This window comes from Drosophila rhopaloa, unplaced genomic scaffold (genome assembly GCF_018152115.1).
Source record: "Drosophila rhopaloa isolate 14029-0021.01 unplaced genomic scaffold, ASM1815211v1 contig_2, whole genome shotgun sequence".
NCBI classification, from domain to species: Eukaryota; Metazoa; Arthropoda; class Insecta; order Diptera; family Drosophilidae; genus Drosophila; species Drosophila rhopaloa.
This window is the reverse complement of record NW_025335083.1, coordinates 12,819,189-12,843,236: the sequence shown is the minus strand read 5'-3', so window position 1 is coordinate 12,843,236 and position 24,048 is coordinate 12,819,189. Positions and strand designations below refer to the sequence as shown.

At 36.2% G+C, this 24,048-nt stretch overlaps 3 protein-coding genes across 17 annotated transcripts in view; 2 read left to right on the top strand and 1 right to left on the bottom strand.

Annotated features, from left to right (window-relative positions):
* Positions 1-931: 931 nt before the first annotated feature.
* LOC108044059 lies at positions 932-1,898 on the top strand. Its single transcript, XM_017122912.2, has one exon. The coding sequence runs from the start codon at positions 984-986 to the stop codon at positions 1,713-1,715; it is 732 nt and encodes a 243-aa protein (XP_016978401.2). The 5' UTR covers positions 932-983; the 3' UTR covers positions 1,716-1,898.
* Positions 1,899-5,336: 3,438 nt separating this feature from the next.
* Positions 5,337-22,586, bottom strand: LOC108044058 (leucine-rich repeat and calponin homology domain-containing protein). Of its 3 annotated transcripts, XM_044459684.1 has the most exons (8): positions 22,022-22,586; positions 12,230-12,747; positions 11,595-12,166; positions 10,920-11,532; positions 10,670-10,807; positions 10,528-10,605; positions 8,999-9,988; positions 5,337-6,204 (listed from the first exon to the last, which is right to left on the bottom strand). In XM_044459684.1, the coding sequence occupies exons 1-8, from the start codon at positions 22,308-22,310 to the stop codon at positions 6,013-6,015; spliced, it is 3,390 nt and encodes a 1,129-aa protein (XP_044315619.1). In that variant the 5' UTR covers positions 22,311-22,586; the 3' UTR covers positions 5,337-6,012. The 3 variants fall into 3 exon arrangements, with proteins under 3 accessions (XP_044315619.1, XP_044315618.1, XP_044315617.1); XM_044459683.1 differs by lacking the exon at positions 8,999-9,988; XM_044459682.1 differs by lacking the exon at positions 5,337-6,204 and having other exon boundaries at positions 7,154-9,988.
* Positions 22,587-23,235: 649 nt separating this feature from the next.
* LOC108038413 (restin homolog) overlaps positions 23,236-24,048 on the top strand; it is a 29,579-nt gene continuing 28,766 nt past the window's right edge. For all 13 annotated transcript variants that reach the window (XM_044460305.1, XM_044460304.1, XM_044460306.1 and 10 more), the window contains exon 1: positions 23,236-23,989. The gene's annotated coding sequence lies outside the window, so the exon portion shown is untranslated. The remainder of the gene's footprint in view (positions 23,990-24,048) is intronic.

Here is a 24,048-nt window from a genome sequence, read left to right as displayed (position 1 = left end):
GAGAATGGTTCAATGGAATGGTTTTAGTTATTGTAAGCGATCAGCCAAGTGTGAAAACCATTTTCAGTTCGACTTTCAGTTTTATTAAATTTTCCTGTCTGTCCATATATTTTTTGTCATGGAACGAACGATAAGGGGAATTGCAAATTTGTTCTATACTTTTTGCAATGGGAAATGAAAAATTCACAAAAGCTATAAATTTATTCTTTGTCTATTTTGGCTTAATAAACTTAATTAGAAAATTAAAAGAAAATTTAAATTACAGAAATGTTAAGCATTTGAAATAAGATAGTTAAAAATGATTTAAATATTTTTAAAGCCAAGTAGAAGAGACTATTTATTTTTCATTATAAATTTATATTATAAAAATACTTTTCTCTAATTAATCTTTTTAATAAGTTTCCAAATTCCTCTCAGATCTTCCCAACCCAAGTACTTGTCCTAATCAGCCACACTAACTTAAGCTTATTGGCAGACAGCGATTCCTGGGAAATTGTCTGGGATGAAGCGATTCTGAAGCTGGCAGCTTCAAACTTGGCCCAAAGCAAGTTGGCCTGTCAAAAGTTTTTAGGCGGAGCGTCAATGCTATCGTCATCCTGCTTTGACTGCGCACATGATTATTACACGCGCTCACACACAGTCGCACACACACACTCTGACAGACAGACACATGCAAACTTTGGACCAAAAAACTTGCCGCAAAAAGTTTTTAAGTAAACGGAGAGAGGAAAGCCGCAAAGGGTACGAAAAAATTAAACTAAAAACCAAACTTTAACTTAATGAAAATGCAATATTTGCGAGGGCTGTGGGTGGCAAAAGTTTTTCCTGCCTGCTGGCAATTTATGCAGCAACGTAGGCCAAGTCGTGGAAATCAAAAAAGAATCGAGTTTGAGTTTTCAGTCACTGATTTATTCCACACAAAATCAAAATCGGAAGTATAGTAATATTAGTGCAAGTCGAAAAAAAAGTAAACCCTCTTGATTATGGCGGGAAATATTATCTTCCCACATGAACATAATAAAGGATGTGCTCTCTTCTACAAACGCAAGCGTTCCCTTATCAAAAAACCAGTAAATCTACCATTTAAAAGGTATCCCAATTTACGCAAAAGTCAAGTGGATCGAGTCGATTCGGCCCTAGAGGCAGCTGCCAATTTCTCTAGAAAAAAGGTGGACGTTGAAGAGGTTTCAGAAACGGAGGAAGACTCTTCAGAAACTGAGATAGATAATTTCAAAACAAAGAAAGAATATCCTAAAATGAAGAAAAATCCCAAAGCTAAGAAAGCAAAAGCATTAAAAAAGATCGCGAAGCCCTCCAAAGAAAAGTCTTTCGCTTTTCGGGTTGAACATGAGGAAACTTCTGAAGAAGAATCTGAGGACGACTCTTCGCCAGGAACGTCTAGAAAAATAGATTCCGAAACCTTTAACATAGCCATCAGTAAAAGAAATTACCGTCGCATGCGAACTGCCTTGAAATTACTTGATTTTGTAGAGGGAAACGACGATGACAATGAGAGCGATTGGTCTATGAATTCTACACCATCATCATCTGTTTTTTTCGATAAGGCCAGAATTGGAGCCAAAAGGAGTACTCGGCGGTTAGAAGCCATGCAAGATCTGTCGCCCAAGGACTACTTTGGTTTCTGTAAGGATTGTCGATCGCGTTGCAGAAGTTGTGGAAGGCGTCCATCGGCTGTGGCCAAAACAAAAAAATAAATGAATTGCGATGTGAAATGGGAAGTTAAGATAAAATATTTTTAATCATGGTTTTAAAAGTCAATTTTAAATTTAATTAATACAATTTTTTTAAATACCTATCCAAAATGTCAATAATTTAATTTATAATGAAATTGACTTTATAGGGCTCAATTCAAAGTTAAATAAAATATGTATTTTATACTTTATAAATGTTTTTAAACATTTTGGGTATTCTAGATATATAAAACATTGGTTTTAAATAGATTTTGGGTATAAATCTCTGATAAAAACCTAAATAACCTTACCACTAGCATCATTGTCCTTAAGAGCCACAAAGCAACTGATTTCAACAATTTTAACATAATTTCAGACACCCAAAAGAAAAATTACATTCGGCAAAGAATTTTTCTTCTTTTATGTCCTGTCCAAACACACAGGTATTTTTTATGCGTCTCAAAGTATCTCATAGTAATCAGTTTCTTTTTTCATAAGTCTAGAGGGGAGTTGGGAAAAAGGGTGCCGAGATAATCCAAATCTCATTACGCGCAAGTCGTACTTAAGATTAAAAATAATTATTTCAATTTCTGTGCCAGGCCATCGTCACGTAGTCGCACAGGTGAGCTGGATGGGAAAACCGAGGGAAAAGTGGGATAGAGGCGGAAAATGGGGACTTCGGGGCTGCGGGGCCTGAGAAAAAAGTGAAAATTCAATTAGAATGCGCCAACTTCATGTGAACAGGCAGCCAGGCGAGTCTAACTGTCTGGCTATGGAGTCGGCGTCCCTCTGTCTGTCTGCTCTCCGAAAATGCAATGCCGGCATGTTGTATTGCAGGTGGATGTGGGCGGTAAACGGGCAAGGATGTGGGTTGGAAAATAGGGCAGAAAATGGGGGAGGACCACCATCGTAGAACGTAGAACCACCATCGCGTAATCCTTTTGCCAGCCTGCGAGCAACCACAATAATTTGATTTTACTTTGCTTTAACTTCATGAAAAAGTTTCAAGTTTTTTTTTCCACACACACCTCTGCCGTTGCTGCTGCTGCTTCTGATAAAGTTTTTAATTTTGCAGCTGAAACTCATTTAGCGCAACGAAAGTGCGAAACTGCGGCGGCATCAGAGGATGATACGTGTTTTAGGATCGTCTGCTGCATATTTAATAGCGGCCTGCTCAAAAAAAAAGAAATCTTAAAAACCTCCACGCACGCACATACATATATACGTCATATTTTTTATTATTTAAATTTCGGCTACTCTGTGCCTAAGGCGTAATAAAAGCCGGAAAATCAACTGAGTTGAAACTTTGGCCAAACAAATTTAAGCAAGAAATTGCTACACGAACCGGAAAAATACACAATCTACAAAAATTCATCTTCATTATAATGCTGGCGAGGCTTGAGTGGGTTGAAATGCATTTAAATGAGGTCTGGCCAAATGAAGAATTCGGCGAAATTAAGAGCCAAAAAATATTAAAAGTCTCATATATTTTTAGTTTGAATAATATTAAAGGATTGCTGTAATTATAAGAGGTTTTGCAGTTCATTTAATGAGATTTATAGATAAGTAAAGCTTTTATTACCTTAAAAAAAAAAGACAATTCTTTTAACCAAATGTAATTGTCGAAAACAAAAGTGAAAACTTTTTATGATAGTCAAACAATTTGGTTTCTTCTTTTTTAATCCATCTCCGAGTGTGTGAGTATTAGTCGAAATCAGACACTCTCGAACGACATTTGGAAAAACCTGTCACAGTGATTGAGTTTTTTATTTTGACTTTTTGATTGCATCGGAAGCTCGTGTCCGTTTTCGCTTGAAAGTAATGAAGTTCCAGAGTCCTGGAGTCCTGGTCTAAAGGACATCGCTTTTGAGAACACAAAAGTGGATTCGCAATCCCTTGCGTAGCTGAAATATTTTTTGGGTACTAAAAACAATGCAATTCAATTTTTTTGACCAACAAAAAGAACAGCCAAACATTCCTATCCCCCGTCCTCCACAAAAAGCAATTCTATTTGATGCGGTAAAAGTGTTTGAATTTGAATTTGAATTAATAGGATTAGAGTGAAATGACTTTCAATGGGGGTAAATAAATTAAAGTGCTTTTTGCCATCGAATTGAATGCAAATGTTGATTCTGTTTCACTTACACAAAGGGACTACGAGCGAACGCACAAGAAAACACCGAGCTGACAGAGTTGATATAGGAGCAACCAGATTAGTTGGTTAAAAAATATTTCCGCATGTAGCAGCAGAAGAAGCATTTTAATTATCGCAATTCCCCAGGGCGTAGTTCAACTAATTGCCCTCCCTTGAGGCGGTATTCTAGTCGAGGGGCTGGGGTGTTTTTCAGATGTCACAATTAAACTATGGCCCCAGCCAAAGGACTCCAAACATAGCACCCACAGCACTGAAGAAAATTTTAAGTACAATTTAAGAGAATTCGTAATTGTAGTTAAATGTTAATTTAAGAGGCAAAAATAAGAATTTCTTACTTAATATCATTGGGCGGATAATTAAAATCTTTGTCTATACAATTTATAAATGGCTTATAATAGAAATCACAGAGAATTACTCAAATTTACCATTTATTTATTTACATTTTAGATGATTTGGTTTCTGAAGAAATCTTTCTAATAATTACGAATACAAATAAAACATCCAGTTATGATAAATTGAAAATGGTCTAATGATTCTTAAAAGATATTCGTTGAAAATCATTTGAGAGGGTAGTCTTTTTTTGGGAATTTTTCTCTGAGTGCACTTACGCAGTTTTGGGCCTTGTTGTTCGTTTTCCTTATCAGTGACTCAAAATGGCAAAAACTGCCGGGGTACCCCTATTAGGAAACCACAAAAAAAACAAACAACAAAGGCATGAACAAACTGAAAGTCAGAAGAAGGCGCGTGTTGCTGTTTCCTGGGAAAAAATTAGGCATTCCGTGCGAAATATAGATACGAGATAATCATTTTAATAAATTTCACAGTGATAAATGACTTGGCTTCTCTCTATTTATTCGCCCGACTTCCAATTTCTCTTTATATTTGTCCTGCGTCGTTGTCTATTGCCGTAGGCGTGAATTAGTAATTGCTGATGCTTAGTTATGTCCTGACTAATTGATGGGAAAGACCCTTTGAGATGGTTACTATTTCTGAAAGTGGGGCAACGTTTGAAGAGCTCTGTGCCTTTTAAATAACATAAATACATATGTACATTTTATATTTATATTGTGTATATAAAAGCTAATTTTTAACTAAAAAACATTTAAAAATGCATCTTTCATTTGCATTATTTTTCAATTTTTAGCATAAACTGTTCGCCATCATGATAATTCCTCTTTGTTTTCCTGCTGTTAACTTTCCGCACATTTCACTTACCAAAATTACTGCCATAGAAGCAGCTGTTAAAAAGAACTGCCGGATGTGTCGAGTGTTTTTAATTTTCGCTTGAGCAGTTTTCGTTCCTCTTACCCCTCCCGGTCCCCAGAAAATCAATTGTTTGTTTGGCGCATTATGCAAATTATGAAACTACAAAAGAAAACTTTCAGAGGATTTTTACGCCAGTTTTTGTTTGGCCACAGATGTTGACATTTTCTGCCAATTTTTGTTGGACAGGCAAACAAAAATATATCCACAAATTAAAAAACGAATAGTTTTACATAAGTATGACAATTTTTCTCTGCTTTTATTTGATATATAATATTTGTATAATCCAAGACTTAGGGGTCTAATACAATTCGATTCGTAGAAATGATGCAGCGCCGGTAGAAAAGTTTTACCACAGTTAATCGTAATCTACAGCTAAGCTACATAATAAATATGCCATAATAATAATTTGATAAATATCTAAATTTTTGGATGTTCATATGTGATTCATACTTAAAACAGTATTCAATATGCCATTAATCGCTAGTCGTTATTTTGGCCCGATTATTCGCTCGTGTGGATGTAATAAGGAAAGTGTAACAAAAAACAATCTGGCGATTATAGCACATATATAGATATACTCTAAACAATTGCACCAAACAAAAAATTCGCATTAATAATTCGTGACTTGTGTGATTTGATTCGATATATGTTCGATTGTTTTGTGTAATTGGTATTTTGGTTTCTTTGAGTGTTCCTTGTGAGTTTTGTGTATTTACATAAATGAACTACAAACCTAGAAAAATGAGTGAGATAAAAATATCAACAAAATATACATTTGGCATGTATTTATGTAAGTGTGTATATGGCGCCCATTTGGAAACCTATTTTGCCAACTCATACCGAAATGAGCGGAAAATCCTGGGGGTTCCGATTTCACATTCATGTTCTTTTCGACCGATCCTAAGCCAATGGCGTTGGCGAAATTGTGGCACGTGTCGTTCTGGTGGGCGACTTGGTCGGCGTGGCAGCACCACTGCTGTTCCCACTGCCGCAACCACCATTTCCATGAAGCCGGAAAAGCTCACCCACCGTGATGGCCACTTGGACGGCGCCTTTACCCTCCAGAACGTCGGCAGCACAGCAAATTAGATTCTACAAAAATAAGATTTACACAAATAAATTAAATTTTCATTTTGAGTAGGAAAAAGGTTGGCGATTTTCTTTCGTTGTGTTTTATGGCAGACGATCAAACGAGTTAAATATGATTGGTGAATGATTGTTAACCGAAAATGTGTACTTAAGGTTTTTATATCGCTGAAAATATTTTTTCTTTTAAATTTTAAAAACCTCAACACTAATTTTTTGTCGATTTAAGACAGGGAACCAAATTTCGATCAAAAAAATTGAAATAATATTTAAAATCGAATAAATAAGTAAAAGTATTTTAATTCTGTAAGATAAACTAAATTGCAATCAGTTTTCCATTTACTTTTAGATCGTCAACTGATTAATTTTGTTTGTCTTATTATTTCCCAGCTTTCAACAGTTTTCAAGCCACTGTATCAAGTCTTAGCTAAATAAAATATGTTCCACACCTCGTGGTTTAAGTCTTAGCTTGAGCATAATAACTGTCAAACTGTAAACTTATAAATTTAATAACTTGTTCATTTTTGTTGGTATATTTCTCATATATTTTGCTCTTTGATTTCAATTGTATATATATCGTTTAGTTGACAGTTTGTGCTTAAATGTAAATGCAACGGTTTTATTTTCATTTGGTTTGGAAGTAAACGTATAGAATATTCCTCTGACAAATGCTGACAAAAAGTTTGGCTTCAATTTTCATTTTGGAGATTTCGTATATATTTTGTAGTATATATGCATGTTAAATACGTGTCTTTTATAAAAATTAATGACTGATTACAGATGGGTCGACGCCTTGTCTTTCCTCTAATAATTTTGTTAGACAAAATATATATTTCTGGTTTTAGACGCTAGATAAATATATATGTTTATCTTTTTTCTTTTCTGAGTGTTCGAGATTGTGCTTTTTAAAAAATGTGATTAGATTTGATTTTGTTTTCATCGTTTAAGTACAATTTATTCATAAATTAAATAAATATGTTTTAATGTTAGGAATGTTGTTAGCACATTTAAAGTTTAATTAAATAAACTTGTTCGTAAACAAAATTGGTAAGGAAAAGCGTCCAGTAACTCATGAGAAATTTATTAATGACAATTAATTGCTTTAGATAGCAAGAATAGCTACGATATTGCTATTGGTTATAGGCAGACTAGACTGTCGCCGATATCCAGTCAAAGGCACTGTTTTGTGATTATTATTTGTATTTGAATGGTCTTTTTTATGTGAAATTCTGCGCGTTTAAATTTTTTCAAAAATGTAAGTGATGTTTGGTGATGTATTTTAAAAAACTTGTTTAGATTTTGTTACGGTTTTCTTTTTCACATGTATTTTGTACATTAAAAGTACTTGAGGAAGTTCCAATTACGTTATATTTTTTAGATGGCTTTGAAATTTTGCAAAAAAAATACTGAAGCAGACTTTAATTGTTTAAATTTGACGTGATTATTGCCATAAAATTTAAGCTGCAAAGAAATCACTAAATTAATATCGTCAAATATTGTGTGCACTTGCAAAAAAAAAGAAGTGTTTTATTGAAATTGTTTGGCTACAGATTTTTAACTTCATTCTATAACTGTTTTACGCATTTCTACAACTATTTTGAGTGTCCCTGCTTCAAGTAAAACCATACAACTCCAACTTCCTCCAGTAGCTTTTTTTTCAATAACTACCAGAATTAATTGTCCATCAAACTGTAACAAGTCTCTTTCCTTTTTTATCATCTTAAACAACTAATTGGTATATATCTTATCATCTAACTATATATATTTTACGTTTTCATTTGTCTTTTTTTTTGCCAGAATGGAACTTACATAAAATTAGTTTCGTTGTAACTTAGGTCAATCATGTGTTTTAATAATGGTATAAGTAAATATAATGAAATGAAGCGTTTTGGTAATTGTTTTTCAATCAGTTCGACACGACTTAACACATAGTTAAGCAAATAAAAATTTGTATTTTTATTCTTAATGCAGTTTAGAGTTCAATAGCTTTTTCATGAACTAGGAATATGTGATTTTTACGGGTTTGTATATAAACGGCTCTTTTTTTTAAGGGTATGCACAATTGAAATCTTTGAAAGGTAACTTTGTAAATAGTCAAGTTTTAGCATAATGTAAGTGATATAAAAAATAAGAATTTTATTCAAGAATCTAAAAATAGTTTATGTTGATTATCAAATCTGGTAAATGATAATATTACTAATAGTTGTCATAACTAATGATGACTTAATGATTAGGTCATGATGATTGTAAGATACCTACATAGTAAATATTTTATTAGCGTCATAATATAAATATTTAATAAATTATTTAATGAAAAAAAACAATAAAAAGTATAGAAAATATTGTTTCGAAGGAACTTTAGGTTAAAACTTTTAGGTTAAAAAGGAGCATTTGTATTATTTGTGGAACTTAAATTTTTAGTATTTAAGTAGTAGAAGTTTTGTCCATAAATATGCATACCCCTAACTAATCATAGAGAAATACGAGCCTGAAATTGATTACATTTTCAAAGTCTTTGGGTTGTCTCTCAATTAAATGCCTCAAAAGATGCCTGTTTGTTGTGTTGTCCTTTGGGGGGATTTGAGTTTCTTAGATTACAATTTAGAAATAGAATGTTTCATAAATATGGAGTGTAAGCCTAAAGAAGCGTTAAACAAAAGCAGCCTCATAAACTCACTACCAAGTGTATAAGCGCAATAGCTGGCTCAACTCTCATTTTTCGATCTTAATTCTACTGGCAAACCAAGGCATACACATCGAAGCTATACTATATAGACTAGCCGGGCAGCGGAAAGAAGACCAGCCACAGGAAGGTGGCTATGAAAACGCACGACAGGATCACTGTCAAGGTGTGGGAATCGTGCTTTAATATTGAAGTTCCAGCTTCATTGGTCTTCGATTTTATTTTCTGCTCAAGTTGCTTGTTTTTCTCCTTGGGTAAATAAATGCTGAAGACCTCCACTTTGCCACTTTTTTGCTGCTCGAAAAATTCGATGCGCTTGCTGATGGCTTCCTTGGTTGCGCTGGCCAGTGATCCTGCATCTTTTAAATCCTCTGATTGTTGCTGTTGCTGCTGGGGCTGTTCCTGTTTTTCGTCGATAATTTGATAATGACCCGCCGGTCCTGCGGCGGCCACATCGTGGTCATTCTCCACAATCGTGTGCAACATTCTATTATTATTGTTACCCTGGAAATTGTGCTGACCATGGGCACTCAGTAGATTGTGCTTGATTTTCTCATAGGTTTTTTGCTTAGCCTTTAGCAGCATTTGACCCACTGTTGCCAGTTGCTGCTGCCGTTTGCCTACATCATCATCGCGATCCTCAACCCCATCATCATTTTCAGCCCTTGGCTGGCCATTCTCATACAAAACATGCTCTAGCTGCTGCTGTTGCTGCTGCAACAGCAACATCTGTTCTTGCCGTTGGCTGCAGGTAGTTGGCTCATTGAATTGCTCTTGCTCGAAGTGTTGCAGCTGCAGCTGCTCTCCAACAACAACCGATTGCTGTTGCAGCTGAAGATGATGATGAAGCTGCTGATGATAGGGATTATCATCCAGGGCAATCAGAGCGGACACTGTGCGCAGTAGGGCCAATGCATTGGGAACTATGTCAACATGGTTGCTCCTGCCGCTGTCATCGTTGCTGCATTGTGTGTTGCTGTCGCTGCTGCTGATGTTGCCATCATCTTGGACATACACATCAGCATCATAGTCATCGTCAGCACGTGGCAATTGTGGTTGTTGCGGTTCAACTTGTGGCACAACATCTTCACAGGAGCAAATCAACTCCTGCAACCAACACCAATAACAGATGCATCAGTTTCTTATTTGTACTTTTGGATATTTTTGTGGGTGTATGTGTATGTGTGGAGTGTGTACTTGTGTGTGGGTTGGGGTTTAATAACACTTAAAACTAAACTACAATTGTTCAAGACAAGAAGCAAATGGAAAGCACTCCTAATAGTAAAGCGTTTAACCAAAACCACCTTAAACCTTGAAGCTACATAACAACAATAAACAATAAATAATTTCATGAAGTACAGTGCGTTTCGGAATAGTCAATTTATAAATAATTACTATAAGTTCAGTAAAGAAAAACTGATTTTGTTATGGCATTCGTTCAGCATTCAAACGTTTCAATAATAGAAGCGTTATCAAAATAATTTTACTATAATTAAGAATTTTAGTAGTTCAGTCATTTCAGCACTTTTGCGAATAGTTTTGAGCCAGTCTATATTATAATATAATATAATATACATATTTTTCTTAAAGCATCAAGTTCCGAAAGGCATTGTACTTTAATAAGTAATAAAGATATAACTACGCACCTCATCAACCCCTATGCGACGACATGCCTCCAAAAAATTATCCACATTGCGACGACACCTGGCCATGGTCAACTTGTTCTGAAATGAAAAAAATTAGAAATTTTGAACCTGAAGTCTTAAGCTGAAATTCCAATAAACTCACCACACCAGGAGATGGCACATGAATGCTGGCCACTGAACGCGGGCGCACATAATTAGCCAAATGGCACAGAATGACACCATCCGTTAGAGCTGAGGCCATATCCACAGGCAACGTCATTTTCAAACGCGTTTCAATGATCTAAAAAATGATAAAATTATACTTAAGATTCTTTCTTTCAATTTAAAGCAGAAATGCAACCAAAAAATTGATAAGCAAGTCAATTGTTAATTCCCACTTTATCCACACTTACAATCCTTAACTGGGACATCAGTTCGGTTTCCTCCCTCTGGCGATCGAACTCCCGTCGCATGGTGAAGCTCAGCTTCTCAGCGGGAATATCATGGTTCCAGGTCACCGATCGGTGTGTCTTGACTGTGCCCAGTTTGGTGGTGGAGCTGACTGGTGATTTAATGGTGGTGCTGCTTGCGATTCCCACAGCTGGTGGCACTCCTCCACCGTTGGACGAATTGAATTTATTTGTGCCATTCTTCATCGGACTCTGTGGCTTCACGTAGCCCAAACAATCCGATGTAATGGCAGAGGGAATGCCAGATGCGGATGGCGGCTTTATTTCCGTATTCCGAGAGGGTATAACCTTCTGGATGGGTTTCTTTGGTATGACAACATCATCGACTCCATTCCCGTTTCCGTTTCCATTTCCGTTTCCGTTGTGACTGCTTTGGCTGCTGTTCTGTTTCATAATGGACTTTGGCAGTGTGTTTGAGGAAGATCCGTTCAAATTGCCTGGCGGCGATGGTGATAGATCCTCGTCGTCATTGGGACTGTGGTTGGCATTCGGATGCTTCTGCTTGTAGACGCTAATCTCCTGGTTGCGCTGCTGTTTCAAGGCCTCCTTGTACTCCCTATTATCGAAATTGCGATTAATTAATATGATTTAAATGGGATTTAAATTTCATGCACTCACTTGTAGGTCTGAATATTGCCGAGGGTCTTTCCGGACTTTCCATTAGAGGGATGAACAGTGCCCTCCTGGTGGTCCAGCATGATGTCCTCATCCTGATCCGGCGACGATCCATTACTGGAGCTATTCGAGTGCGCATACGTCAATTTGCAGGGCGATGCAGTGGGACTCAGGGTGAGACTCTCATCCACAATCGTACTAGTGCTGGAGGTGAGGGATGCATCCATTAGATCGGCATGAGAATGTACCGCACTTGGCATCGTCCTGGGCAAAGTGGCAGCCGCGGAATTGGAGACACAGTGCAGCGGTGAATCCGTTTTTGATTTGGCTGGAACATCGTGCGACCAGCGCTTGTCCAGACCATCGCTGGTGCTATAACCCGAGTCAACCTGATGTCTTCGCTGGTTGTTACTGCTGGTGCTGGCTTCGAGGACGTTGCCGCTGGAATTGTGGCGAGGAGCTCTCCGCAAAGTGGTGTATCCATCATAGTTGCCTCCTGTCCGGGAACCCTTCTCGTCCTTGGTGGCCTGCGTCTCCAGAAACTTGAAAACATGCACCAGACCGCGCATGCAGAGCTGTAAATGATTTAAAGGTAATTAGTTACAATATTGGGTATAGGATTTTATAGATCAACTCACACTAGCTGGTGGCGTGGTCAGAGGATTATTCTCCAGTTGCAGCTCCACCAAAGTGCTCATGTGACGAATCTCGAGCGGAAGACTAGCAATCTTATTGTTGCTTACATCCAGAGAAATTAAACTTAAACAGGTTAACTCCCTGGGCAAATACATCAAGAGATTGCTCCTCAAAGAAAGCGAACGTAGAGATCTTAGTTCCCCCAAGCGAGCAGGTAAGTTGGCCAGCTGATTATACGAAGCATCCAGATCGGTCAGGGTTTGATCCAATCGACCCAGTTCATCTGGTAACGAGGCCAATCGATTGTTGGAAACCAGAAGAACCTGAAGGGGCAGAAAACAAATCTCCCGCGGAAGCGTGGATAGCTGATTGCTGCGCAGATCCAAATATGTTAGCGAGGATAGCTGCTTCACCGATTCCGGAATGCTTCGAATTGTATTGTGATACAGCAGTAGGGTCTCCAAGAAGGCAAACGTCGTGACTTCTTCGGGCAGCTCGGCGAATCTATTCCGGGACAGATCTGTAAATAGAAGCAGAGGGCATTTAGTAATGGGAAATCCAGCTGAAGGATGTGGAGTGAACCCGAAACCCAAATGTTTCATTTGACACGCACTTTACTTCCCATTCCACTTATATTTACACTCCACGCCGCAGTGGAGCGCCTGACCTCAATCAGCCGGCAATTTGATTCGCCCCATTCCGACCCACAGGAAAAGTAATGTTCATAAGCACGGGATACTCGACTTTCAGATACCCTCAAAGGCACATTTGAAAATAATTCAAATCTCAGCATATTGTTTTTGCATGTACAAATAATTGTATATTTATAAATATAAATAGAATATTTTGTATACTTTGCTTTTTGAAAGGATTTATTTATTACTTTTATCTAAATGTTTAACATATTTAAATCAAATATTTGCAGGTTACATTGTCTTCTGTTACAAATGTATATTTCTGTAAATCCCAATATACCCTTTCGCAATCCCCGCGAGAATTCCAAAAAGTGGGCAAGTGCGTTTGGAGTGAGCTATTAATTTACTAAATGAATTTGCATGCGAAATGAGCGCAAACAGAACGAAAACTGCGACTTTGTGGGGGAGTGGTTATGAATAAATCAACCAAAAAAAAAAACAGGAAAAGGAAAATACAGAGGCGGACCAGCATTAAGAGATACACATAAACACTTTTAAGATTTCGACTTTGGAATTAACTGAACAACAAAAAAGTACGATTACATTCTACATATTTTAGAAGGGCATACAAATACAAAAATACAAAATATAACAATTTCATATTAAATAATATTCAAGATAATAAAACAAAAGATTTTTTCTGTGTAGCAAAGCGTAATCAAGTTAAATTGTGCGCAAAGTTTCGGGGAAAACGCAAGGAAAATTTAACATCAAGACATTTTTTGCGAAATTGGGCAGATTGAAGTGCGATAAGAGCGAGGAAAAAAGATTTAATTAGTTGAAAAAACTTTTGTGGGCTGTTTAACGCTGATGCATTTAAAACTGTTCTTGGGAGGATGACATAATCTTTGGCTTTTCCAAAAAGAAAAGCTATAGTGAACACAAAATTAATTTGGTTTTGATTTTAAATATTTATATCTATATATTGAGAAGAACCCTAAAAATAAGATACCGTAAACAGTGTTCTAATTAACTATTTGAAGATTTGAAATTCTTGAATTCTCAATACAGTTGTAATTTAAAATATAACATTTAACATGAATTAGAAAAAATAATAATAATAATTCATATAAAAGTTCAGTTTGCTTGTGAAACTCTTTATAGGCGCATTTCAATTTCAATTCCAATTTAATATAGCAAAGTCGATAAAGTTCAAGCCGTGGAAAGCCAGTTTCCAAAAACTTAAATAAACTTTTTGATGCCAAAGACTTCACTTCAACATCTTCAAGTAGTTCAAGCACTTTGCAAACAGTGCGTATGAAATTGGTGAATTTTAATAGCCATATCGTAAAAATTAACGAACCGCGGACCAGCCTGGTCTCGGCTCTTCGCCTGCCTTCTGGCGCTTTTTACGCAACTTGCCAAAACACAGTGGAAACCAGAAGTGAGCAATTGCGGGCCAAGAAAAACTTGCTAGCCTGAATAAGTGACTGATTGACTGACTGAATAACTGACTGCGAGCTGGCGACAGCAGTAAAGTGATTTACGCACTGAGGGGAGCCACCAAGACCAGACTTTGTATACATCTTTCTGCGGACAAAGGCGATGAATGAATGGGAACTTGACTTCGGTAGCTTCTAGACATTAACCTGCCACATGCAGTGCTCCTACTACTGTTGCATACTATATGAGTTCACAATGATGCAAGGCACAAAGGCGGCAACGTCTCTACACCGTTAGAAAATGTAAGTTTAACATCATCAGAAATTTCAGATTAAAGGAATTGTATCTTCATTTTATAATTGTCGTTTGGTTTAGTTTTTACATTTTGCTTTAATACTAATTGTAAACCTATCTTAATATTTGAAAATCTAGAAAAACAACCAACCCAAGTATATATAAATAAATTCCAGAATCTCTAAAATATTAAAATTCATCTTAAAAACTCAGTTTTTAATATATCCTTTGAAACCCAACAAGCTAAATATTTTTCGCAAGTGCATATTCCTTTTTCCTTGTTTCCTGTCAAGTTGAATAAACCTTAGCCGGCCAATGACGTCGGGATGAGATGGCTTAGAGTGAAAAAGTTGTTCGAGGATAAGGATGCGGATGCGGATGCGGAAATTGGATTTCCCTGATGCGGAGGCATCAATTTAGGACAAAATGGGACCAGGAGCGACTTTGCACTTTGAACCTGCAATCCCGTGACGAAGATATTTTTTATCTCTAGCGACACCTGCCCAATTGTGCTCTCACTGGCAGTTTTCCAAGAGTTTCCACTCCATTTCCCCGCCCACCCACTTTTTTGTTGCCCACAGCTGGCTTTTGGCCAACTTCAACGCAATGCGACAGGCGAAAATGTGTTTTTTACGTCTCGCCAAATAAATCAAATTGTTTGACGCGCCGAAAAAAATTCAAAGTGCCATCGCTGTTTTTATACGTATTTTTTAATGTTCGTGTTTCTTTTTAATTTTCATTTTTGTTTGCCCACCTGAGGCTCAACATGAAGTCATAAATATTGCAGAACTTGTCCTCAGACCACGCAGGCATTTATCCAGCCAAAAAAGGGTGCGGCTCTGGATTTGGAACTAACATGGATTCGAGCAACGCCCAAAGTCAACTTTGACAACAGACACGCATAACAATGGAGCAATATGATGATGTAAGTGGAGCAGGAAACGACTCAGTTAGGACCCTCCTTGGAGGTATTTTACCTCCATAATATTTAATACACTCCTGCATGAAAATGAATCTGGAAATTTCTCATCATTCACAGGAAGATAGCTGAATTGGTTTCCAAATAAAATTGTCTTTTTTTATAAACAGCTGGAAACATTTCAAGCTTATTGTTTTATTATATAAACAGGTACTTGAATGACGAGATAATGCCATAAATTGGTAGAAATGATAACAAGATTGATGCAAGCTTGATAAAAGCGGTTGATTGATAGATAAGATATAGGAACACACAGATAGACTGCTTATCATAACCCGCAGACTAAAATTCAATAGCAAAAAATGTAATAGTAAAACGTTACTATGCCTAGTATCCAAAAGTTTACAAAAATTATGAACCTTATAAAACTCCATCTTAACCCTTTACATCCTCGTATACCCTGTAGGTTAAACGCTTTGTCCCGAAAAAAAAGAGACACATGTGGCAGACATTGAGTGGCATTTTGATTTTGAAGGGCGTGGGCCCAAGCCGGAAGCAGCAAAAAATTAAATTGATGGCGCCCCAACGATATTGGCAAATGGGACTTGATTTCTTTTCCCTCAAATCTTTTTTTTGTAAACCTCTGGTCTAGCCATGTGGGCGTCTGTTTGTCCAGCAATGGAGCACGTGCCTCTCTACTTTATTTGGCTCGGGCTCTTTAATTTTTATTTTGACTTTGCCGAATATGAATGTGGATGTCGACGATGTGGCTGCCACTACATGTCTGTCCATTAATATTGACTGACCATTAGGCAAGCGAAGGGGCACAAATAGCTACAGTGGATTATATTGATGGATTTATTGAAATTAATTTGTTTAAGTGTTATTGCTGAATTTGTGGGCATAAAGTGGGGCGATGAAATTATGAATCATTCGGTGTAATGTAGGAACAAATTATTGGGAATCGAACAGACATATGCCGGGTAAGAAGTAAATTACTTCTTAAACAACTAAAAGTGAACTTCATGTCCAATTTCCACCCCAATAAGAGTGTCAAATTGAAATCTTTTTTATATTAAAAAAAGAAATCAAGGTATACACCCTTATAAAATTCTTCAATTTACGCTTTATCGAATATCATTTTCCAAGAACACTGAGCTGTCAAAGGAATTCTTTCATAATCGATACCCCAACGAATAAAGTTTGGTTTATTTATATTTCCATTTCTAGAATTACATTGGAAACCAATTGAAAGCACTCTCATATATAGGGCAATGTCCAACTATATGCGCACTTCTAAATTATCAAAATAAATAATATGGAAAATCGCGTTTGGTTCTTGCTCCATCGATTGATTACTTTTTGATATTGAAAGCTGGAAGCAATCAAGACACAGATAGACACCAATACTCACTCAAGGCGTAACAGTCTGATTTTAATTCCATATACAAACACACACCCTCTTCTCTGGGAAAGTCTGTCCCACTTTGTTTGTTTTATACGATGCAATTTCGCGTAGAATTGCTTCTTTAACACCATCCTGTTCTTCATGCTCATTTAATCACAAAGCAAACACCAGAAATCTGTGTTGGCCAAGTGTAAACATATAAAAAACAAATATTTGAAAATATTTGGAAGCAGATTTGGATTTGTTGTTTTTGTTGCAGCTGCTGATTAATGTTTTTCTTCCAAATTCAAAGTATACCAGCTGTGTTTTTCTAAGTTACATATTTCCAATGCAAATACAAACAGAGGAATAAAGAAAGATCAAAACAATGAAAAGAGTCGGCGTTTTCTTACAGTAGAAACTGGGTATGCAAAACATCTTTTTTTGTTAGATATATAAATATAATATAAATATATCTGGTTCATAGTTGATATATATATATTAATATTATGAAGCCAACAATATAAATTAACTTTTAAATATAATTCCTAGAAATCACTTACTTAAAAAACGAGAAAATGTGGAATTATTTGTTTAAATTATCATATTTTTCTAAGAAAATGAAAACAATATTCCCATTTTACAATTCAAAGGTCACAATTAATTTAGATTAAACAAGAAAAACGAATAAAAAAAACTTAATTTTCTAAATAAAAAATATATTTATGATCAGGTCAAAAATTCTATTTAGCTGGTACCAACTGTACGTGAAGTGTTAGTAATCTGATCTATCTTTTTTGTTCTCTCTGTCTCGCTTTCTGAACGCGTGCTGTGCACAGCAATTAAGCAACTAGAAGAATTGGCCCGACGTCTGTTAAATAATGCTTACACTTATAAATTAATGAAAATGACTCAATGCATAATTCAACTTTATCTGTGTCAAGTTTAAACTGCCCTCAATTTTGCCAAGATATGTACATATGTATGTACAAAAATATAAGCGTATATAGCTACATAAGTCGTTCAACTGTAGATTAGCAAGCGAGAAGGCAAGCAAATTGCATTTATCGCTGAAATAATAATGTTATTTTTAACCCGCAAATGGGCACAATGAGGGTGCATTTAGAAATGGATATAATATAGGGGGTACAAAAATTGTATGCAATGGTTGTGGATTGTGTGTGTATATAGTATCTCCTCATTGACTAATTTGTTTACCAAGAAGCTTTCAGTAAGAAATAAGATTACTGTGGGAAAATCCAAACACAAATTGTTATAGTATTAATCTGTGGAATTTTTGAGATTTCCAAATTATATTTGTGCAACTTATACAAATGGTTTTTGAATGGCAATTAATTTAAACGCTTGGGACGAAATAAATTCTAAAATTTATAAGAAATTATTAATTAAAATATATAAAAAAAATTACTTTTTTATCAACTAAGAACCACAAATGTATTTTCCAGAAAATTAGGTGTGTACATATCAATTTCTTGTGTATTTATTTCAGAATCGACCTTCTGAGGAAATACTTTATCATGATACCATCTCCAATCCCGATGCGTTTTTTATGTTTCCCTGCATTGTGCATGCAAGCCATGAACCGTGCAGTTTGACAGCAACTGGAGATAAGCGACGTGCTGCGGCGGTCGCATTTCCTCTTTTGTCTGCTGCAGACGGAGAATAAATAGTAATAAAAGTACAAAAAACCAGACTAGCTGTCTTTTTATGCCCCATCATATTTACAATGCAAACAACAAATATACGCGTCGGATACACACGACAAAAGCATTTTCCCCGCTCTATAAGTACTTTGTTGTTATGTTTGCCGGGACTTTGACTTCCCCAAAACAGAAAAGATTTCTTGTTCTCGGTCACTTGGCAGACGTTTCACTCAGTCTGAAAATATAATAGTGAACCGGAGTGGTGAAAAGTTTTATTACCAAAACCAGGCCCAGGAACTTACTAAATAAGCATTGTAAAATAAAAATACATACTATCTAATGAATAATAGTATATATAGTATGAATAAAAATATATAAAACTATCTATTCGTGCTAAAAATCGTTTTCGTTTCCCCAAAAACTTTAAAAATATGGACATGTATTTTTTGTGTTCTAGTATTTAAACATTGCAGAATAGTTCAAAAAGGTTGTTAAGATATTTACATTGTATTTTACTTTTCTGTCTAGTAAAATGCAGTTCATTGATTATGGCTTAAAAAAGGCCGAGTGGCCAACACTCTACGTCAGCTGGTGCTGCCTAAGCCGGCACCGAAGTTGCGGTCTGCGCAGCTGCTGTTGCTGCTGTGTGCTGAAGTTGCTGCTGCATGTTGCTGCTGCTGTTTCTACCTTCTTACATTTACTTGGGCTTCTCCTCTCACAACTTCTGCCAATGCCAGCTGCAATTTTTTACCCGTTTTCCGTCTTTTTCTGTTTTGCTGCAATTATTTTAAACAATTTCCTGCTGCAGCGTTGTCATGTTGGTTTTTTTGCTCTTCTCGATTGACTCTTTCTTTTGCGGCCTTTGTCTAGGTTTTTGGTTTATTGTTCTGTTTGATTTACGTGGCACGCGTGTTAATTAAACGCCGCAAAGGAATGCACTGCAAAAAAGGAGGGGGTGGCAGGCGCAACAACAAATTATTTTAGGAAATGGTGACAGGCGCCGGACCATTCCATTAACTTCTTGCCATTTTGGGGGTTGCAAAACATGCGTGCAAATAAAGGAAAGAAAAATGGTTGTATATTCTTTTTTTCTTCGACTTTCTTTTCCTTTAGACTCCATTGATTTCTTGGAAACTGGAAACCCTTGTGGTTGAAACCATTAAGGCTATGAGCTGTTGCCACCTCTTAAGGTCCACCTCCCACACAATCGAAAAACCTTTCGCAGAGGGTGGCTTCTTTGTTCTCGAAAAGGCAATTTGTAGAGGCTCTTTCGCTAGGGTGTATTTACAAATATTTTCCCCACATATTAACCCTTAACGAGAGGTTCAAACCTATCTCGATTTCCCCCTATTTTTCCCATGTTCTTTCGCACCAAATCCAGCATTTTAATTAGTAATTAGTCACGCCTTCGCAGCTGATGACTCAATTGCTAGTTAGAAAACGCAAGAAACTTAATCGAAAAATGAACAAAAAAACCGGAAGCACATTAAGTCTCCAAAAGGGGAAGGGATTCCAAAGAAGAAGGGATCGTTTCCCCATTTCGAGTTGATAGCGCGTGACCATAAGTCACGGATTGTCACAGCTTAATTCACAAAGCAAGTCACGTACGAGAGGGAAGGAAATTGAAAATATATTTTTTTGCCTAGGTTAGGGAAAGGAAAACATTTAAAAATCCGATAAAACGGTTTATAACATTTTCGGAGGTTTAATTATTTAAAAATTATATTTATATAAATGCAAAAAAATAGTACATTTAACCTTATGTTTATCAACATCTTTATTATAGGTATGTATATATTGAGAATACAATAACTTTCAAATACAAACATATTTATCTATTTCGCAAATGCTTTTCAATAACAAATTTCTGTTTAATTCAATTGGTACATAAAAATTAAATTTTAATTGAATTAATGGCAGAAAGTGATTATTTGGAATTTCTGTTTGTTTATTTTTGTTAATTTTCAATTGTCGGATGATTGAATAGGACACAGACAAAAACGTACTTTTATAAAATTCTTTGCCCATTCTTTTACCTAATTAGTTTTCAATTTATGACACAATTTATTTTTATCTCTCTTCCACGGCAATAAATCTTCGCAGTCCAAAAATAAATAGATCCCTTCTATTCGAGATATTTCCACCAACAGACACATAAATACAGTACGCTCTCTGAAGAGTGAACACTCTAATATTAGAATTTTTTTAGGAAGTCGTGTTCTATAAGATTATAGTAACATACAAATTTGCCTTATTCTTATTCCCTAATTAGATTAAAAACTTCAATGTTTTATAATTGACATAATTATATGTTGGTTTTAAAAAAAAATTCATAATCATTCACCAACATATTGTGAAAACTTAAGAGTTAGTGCGTTCACTATTTAACGCAAAGATTTCGGAGTTCAAATGTGAATCTTTTGTTATTTTCTTAAAAAATTAATTTTACTTAATTATTTAATAGTGATTTATATTAATTGTAAAGTGATTATTATAAAATAATTTTTTGTCAATCTATAGAGGACATAATTGTTGGTTCATTATTAAGAGCGAGCACTGTATGTGTATACAACAAACACAAGTGAAAATCGATGAGAGACATGTCCCGTTGTGAGAACATCTGTTCGAGGGTAGCAGCAGCTGTAAGAGGGGGCGGGGCCGTGGGAGAAGGCGGTGGTCGGTGGGTTTTTGGGTGGGTGATTCGCTTTGGTATTTCCCATTTCCCTGCTGGTGCATATTTTTTGGCCCTAACAAAAACGAAAGTTGGTTGAACTTCGACGAAATTTCGTGCCGGCAGCGGCAAAAATAAGGATAACACGAATAGAGCAAAGTGCCAGAGAGCAGAAACGGCGGTAATTATTGTCCTTGAGCGCAGGCGAAGAAGGGACAGAATGGGAGAGCGAGAGAGAGCAGCTGATGGGAGGGAAGAAATGGCAAAAAGGGAGAACCTCCTGCGGCTGCTGCAGATTATTGATTTTCAAGCAACAAAAGGAAAATTCGCTATTGCAACGGAGATAAGAAAACTTGGTTAACAGTCTCCGGCACACACCTTTTTCTAAGAGCCGCACCCACATTTAAACTTGTCTAATACTAATAAACTAGCAGTTAGCGAGAATGTACTCTTATCCTTTACGACTAATTTCGATTCTACTTTTATTTTAATAACGATTAAAACGTAACTATTTTAAATTAATTAATTTTTTTCAATTTTAATTGTTTATTTTATGAAATTTTCAAAGGATATTGTTAATAATAATTTAAACTATTGTGGGAATATATAAAAAAGTAAAGTAAAAAGTAAAAGTGAAGTTCGATGTATCGATCTTCAAAAGAACATTTGGCTGATCATGAACAAAAATTTGTTTTCAATACCTAGAGGCTAAAGATCTTTATAGGTCCACTTTTCCTTGATTCCCCTTATCTGGTTTTCCCTGTAATTAAAAGTTACCCACCTGCGATGACAGTGTCCGTGAGGGAATACTTCGTTCCCGATCTGGGAAAGTCCTTAAGTTTTCGATTGGTCAGGATCAGTTCGCCGCTGAAGTGTGCCTCTTCCAGGATTCGTTCAAGCGAGCGCGTCAGTTGAGAATGGCTGAGGAGGGCGGAGGAGGAGGTATTTCCGGGGCCTGCTCCCGATCCCGACCCTGATCCGGATCCTGAAAGGGAAGCCGATCCGCTGCCAACTGCGCTGCCGACGCCGACGGCGACGCTATGTAGGCGTTGGTAAACCGTTGCTGCCATTTCCAGTGTAGGCGTGGTGACACACACACACACTCACACGCACCGAAACAGACCGATTAAAGAGCGGACAGAAATGCCGAAAAAAACTAGAAACTATTTTTGCTCTATTTAAACACACGCATCTCGATTATTTTTCAATTAGTGTTTGGCTCATTGATAAGATTTCTCGGAATTGGATTTTCCTTTTGCGGCTTCCTTCTTGCTTCCTCTTCTTCACCTCCTCACACACACGCGCCCTTACACTCAAGCGGCACGGAACAGAACGCACAGCGAATATCCAAAAAACAACTGAAGCCAGTGTGGCCGGGTCTGGACCGTCCGAAACATACCGACTGGAATTGAAGAGAATGTACTAAAAACAACTTCAGTATTTTTAATATTTAAATGCAGCCCTGGTTTTTTTATAAATCATATATTCAAAATCATGCTGCCCAGCTATAATTGAAAATAAATATGCACCTCAGTATTAAAGAGTTAAAGGGTATTAAATAGTTATTAAAAATTTGTAGGTATACACTATTTTTGAAGTAGTTAGTTTGAGTTTTGATTGAGATTATATAAATAAGGAAATTTAGTTTAGACCAAGTCAACCGTTTATTTAATTTAATTAAGCCAATCAATGCCGATTCGATTCAATCAAAGATAAATAAATAAATGAGATGGAAAGTTCCCGCAAGCAAAGAATGGTGTCTTGTAGTGTCCAGGATAAAAATTAATCTGTTACTAACAATAAACAAACCTTACGTTTCCAATTTTTGAATTTTTGAATTTTTGTTTACTTGTACTATTTATTTAAATAATTTTAGAGAGACCTTTTTTTCCCACCCATAATAATACCATTCCCTTAATATCGATGTCGGTTTCGCTTGCCGCAACTATCGATTGGCGCAGTGCACTGCGGCTGTATTCCCATCTCTAACTTAGTGCAACAACAAAATTCCAACGCAACGCTAACGAATTGTGCAAAAAAGTTCTAAAATTAGAGTTAAAGTGTAAAACAAAAGAAAAAAAAACGCGTTGTTTATTAAATCGTTTTTCCGCAGTACGGTGTGACTAGTGCCAGAGCTTATCTTATCTGAGTGTGTGCGTTAAACACATCAAACCAGTGCGTTTTTTCGCGTCCCTTTCCCTCCCCTTTTCTTCTTCTTCCTCTTCTATAACTGTGTCAAATCAACAACAACAACAAGAAAATCTAGAACAATGTTTGTGTGTGTGTATTAAATGCACAAATTGATAAGAAATTTGATTCAATTTAATCTAGTTTAAATCAGTTGAAAATCAGTGCAGGCGTCAGCCAAAAATACATTATAAATATAAAATTACTAATCCATATAAATAGAATACCCTTGAATGGAATTGTGTGAGCCTAATTTATTCGACAACGTTTTTGGTTCCCCATTTTTTGAAATTATAACGAAGTTATCTATCGAAAGCAACAACAAAAAGCGGTTTCTGTTTGTTTTTCAAGCTCAACGAAAAAAAGAAGAAAAGAAATCGGCTTCCAATCAGCTGTTACAAACAGCCGCATAAGTGCGAGTGAGACAGTCTGCCTGCGCGCCAAAATAAAACAACAACAAAAGTGGCACCGTGGTTCGAAACCTAGCTAAATTCTATAAATCAATTTATTTTATAGATAAACGAAAAAGGAATTTAAATTAAATTTACCTAGATTTGTTAAGGTAAGTAATCAGCATTCAATAAATTCTAACAAAATTGTTTATACCATAAATTTATTTTT

Bases quoted from the DNA above. Each gene is read 5' to 3' on its own strand.
- LOC108044059 (XM_017122912.2), top strand. From the start codon at position 984: ATGGCGGGAAATATTATCTTCCCACATGAACATAATAAAGGATGTGCT.
- LOC108044058 (XM_044459684.1), bottom strand. From the start codon at position 22,310: ATGGCAGCAACGGTTTACCAACGCCTACATAGCGTCGCCGTCGGCGTC. The intron at 12,167-12,229 runs GTGAGTTGATCT...AATCATTTACAG, and splicing joins TGACCACGCCACCAGCTAGT to CTCTGCATGCGCGGTCTGGT. The intron at 11,533-11,594 runs GTGAGTGCATGA...TTTCGATAATAG, and splicing joins GGCAATATTCAGACCTACAA to GGAGTACAAGGAGGCCTTGA.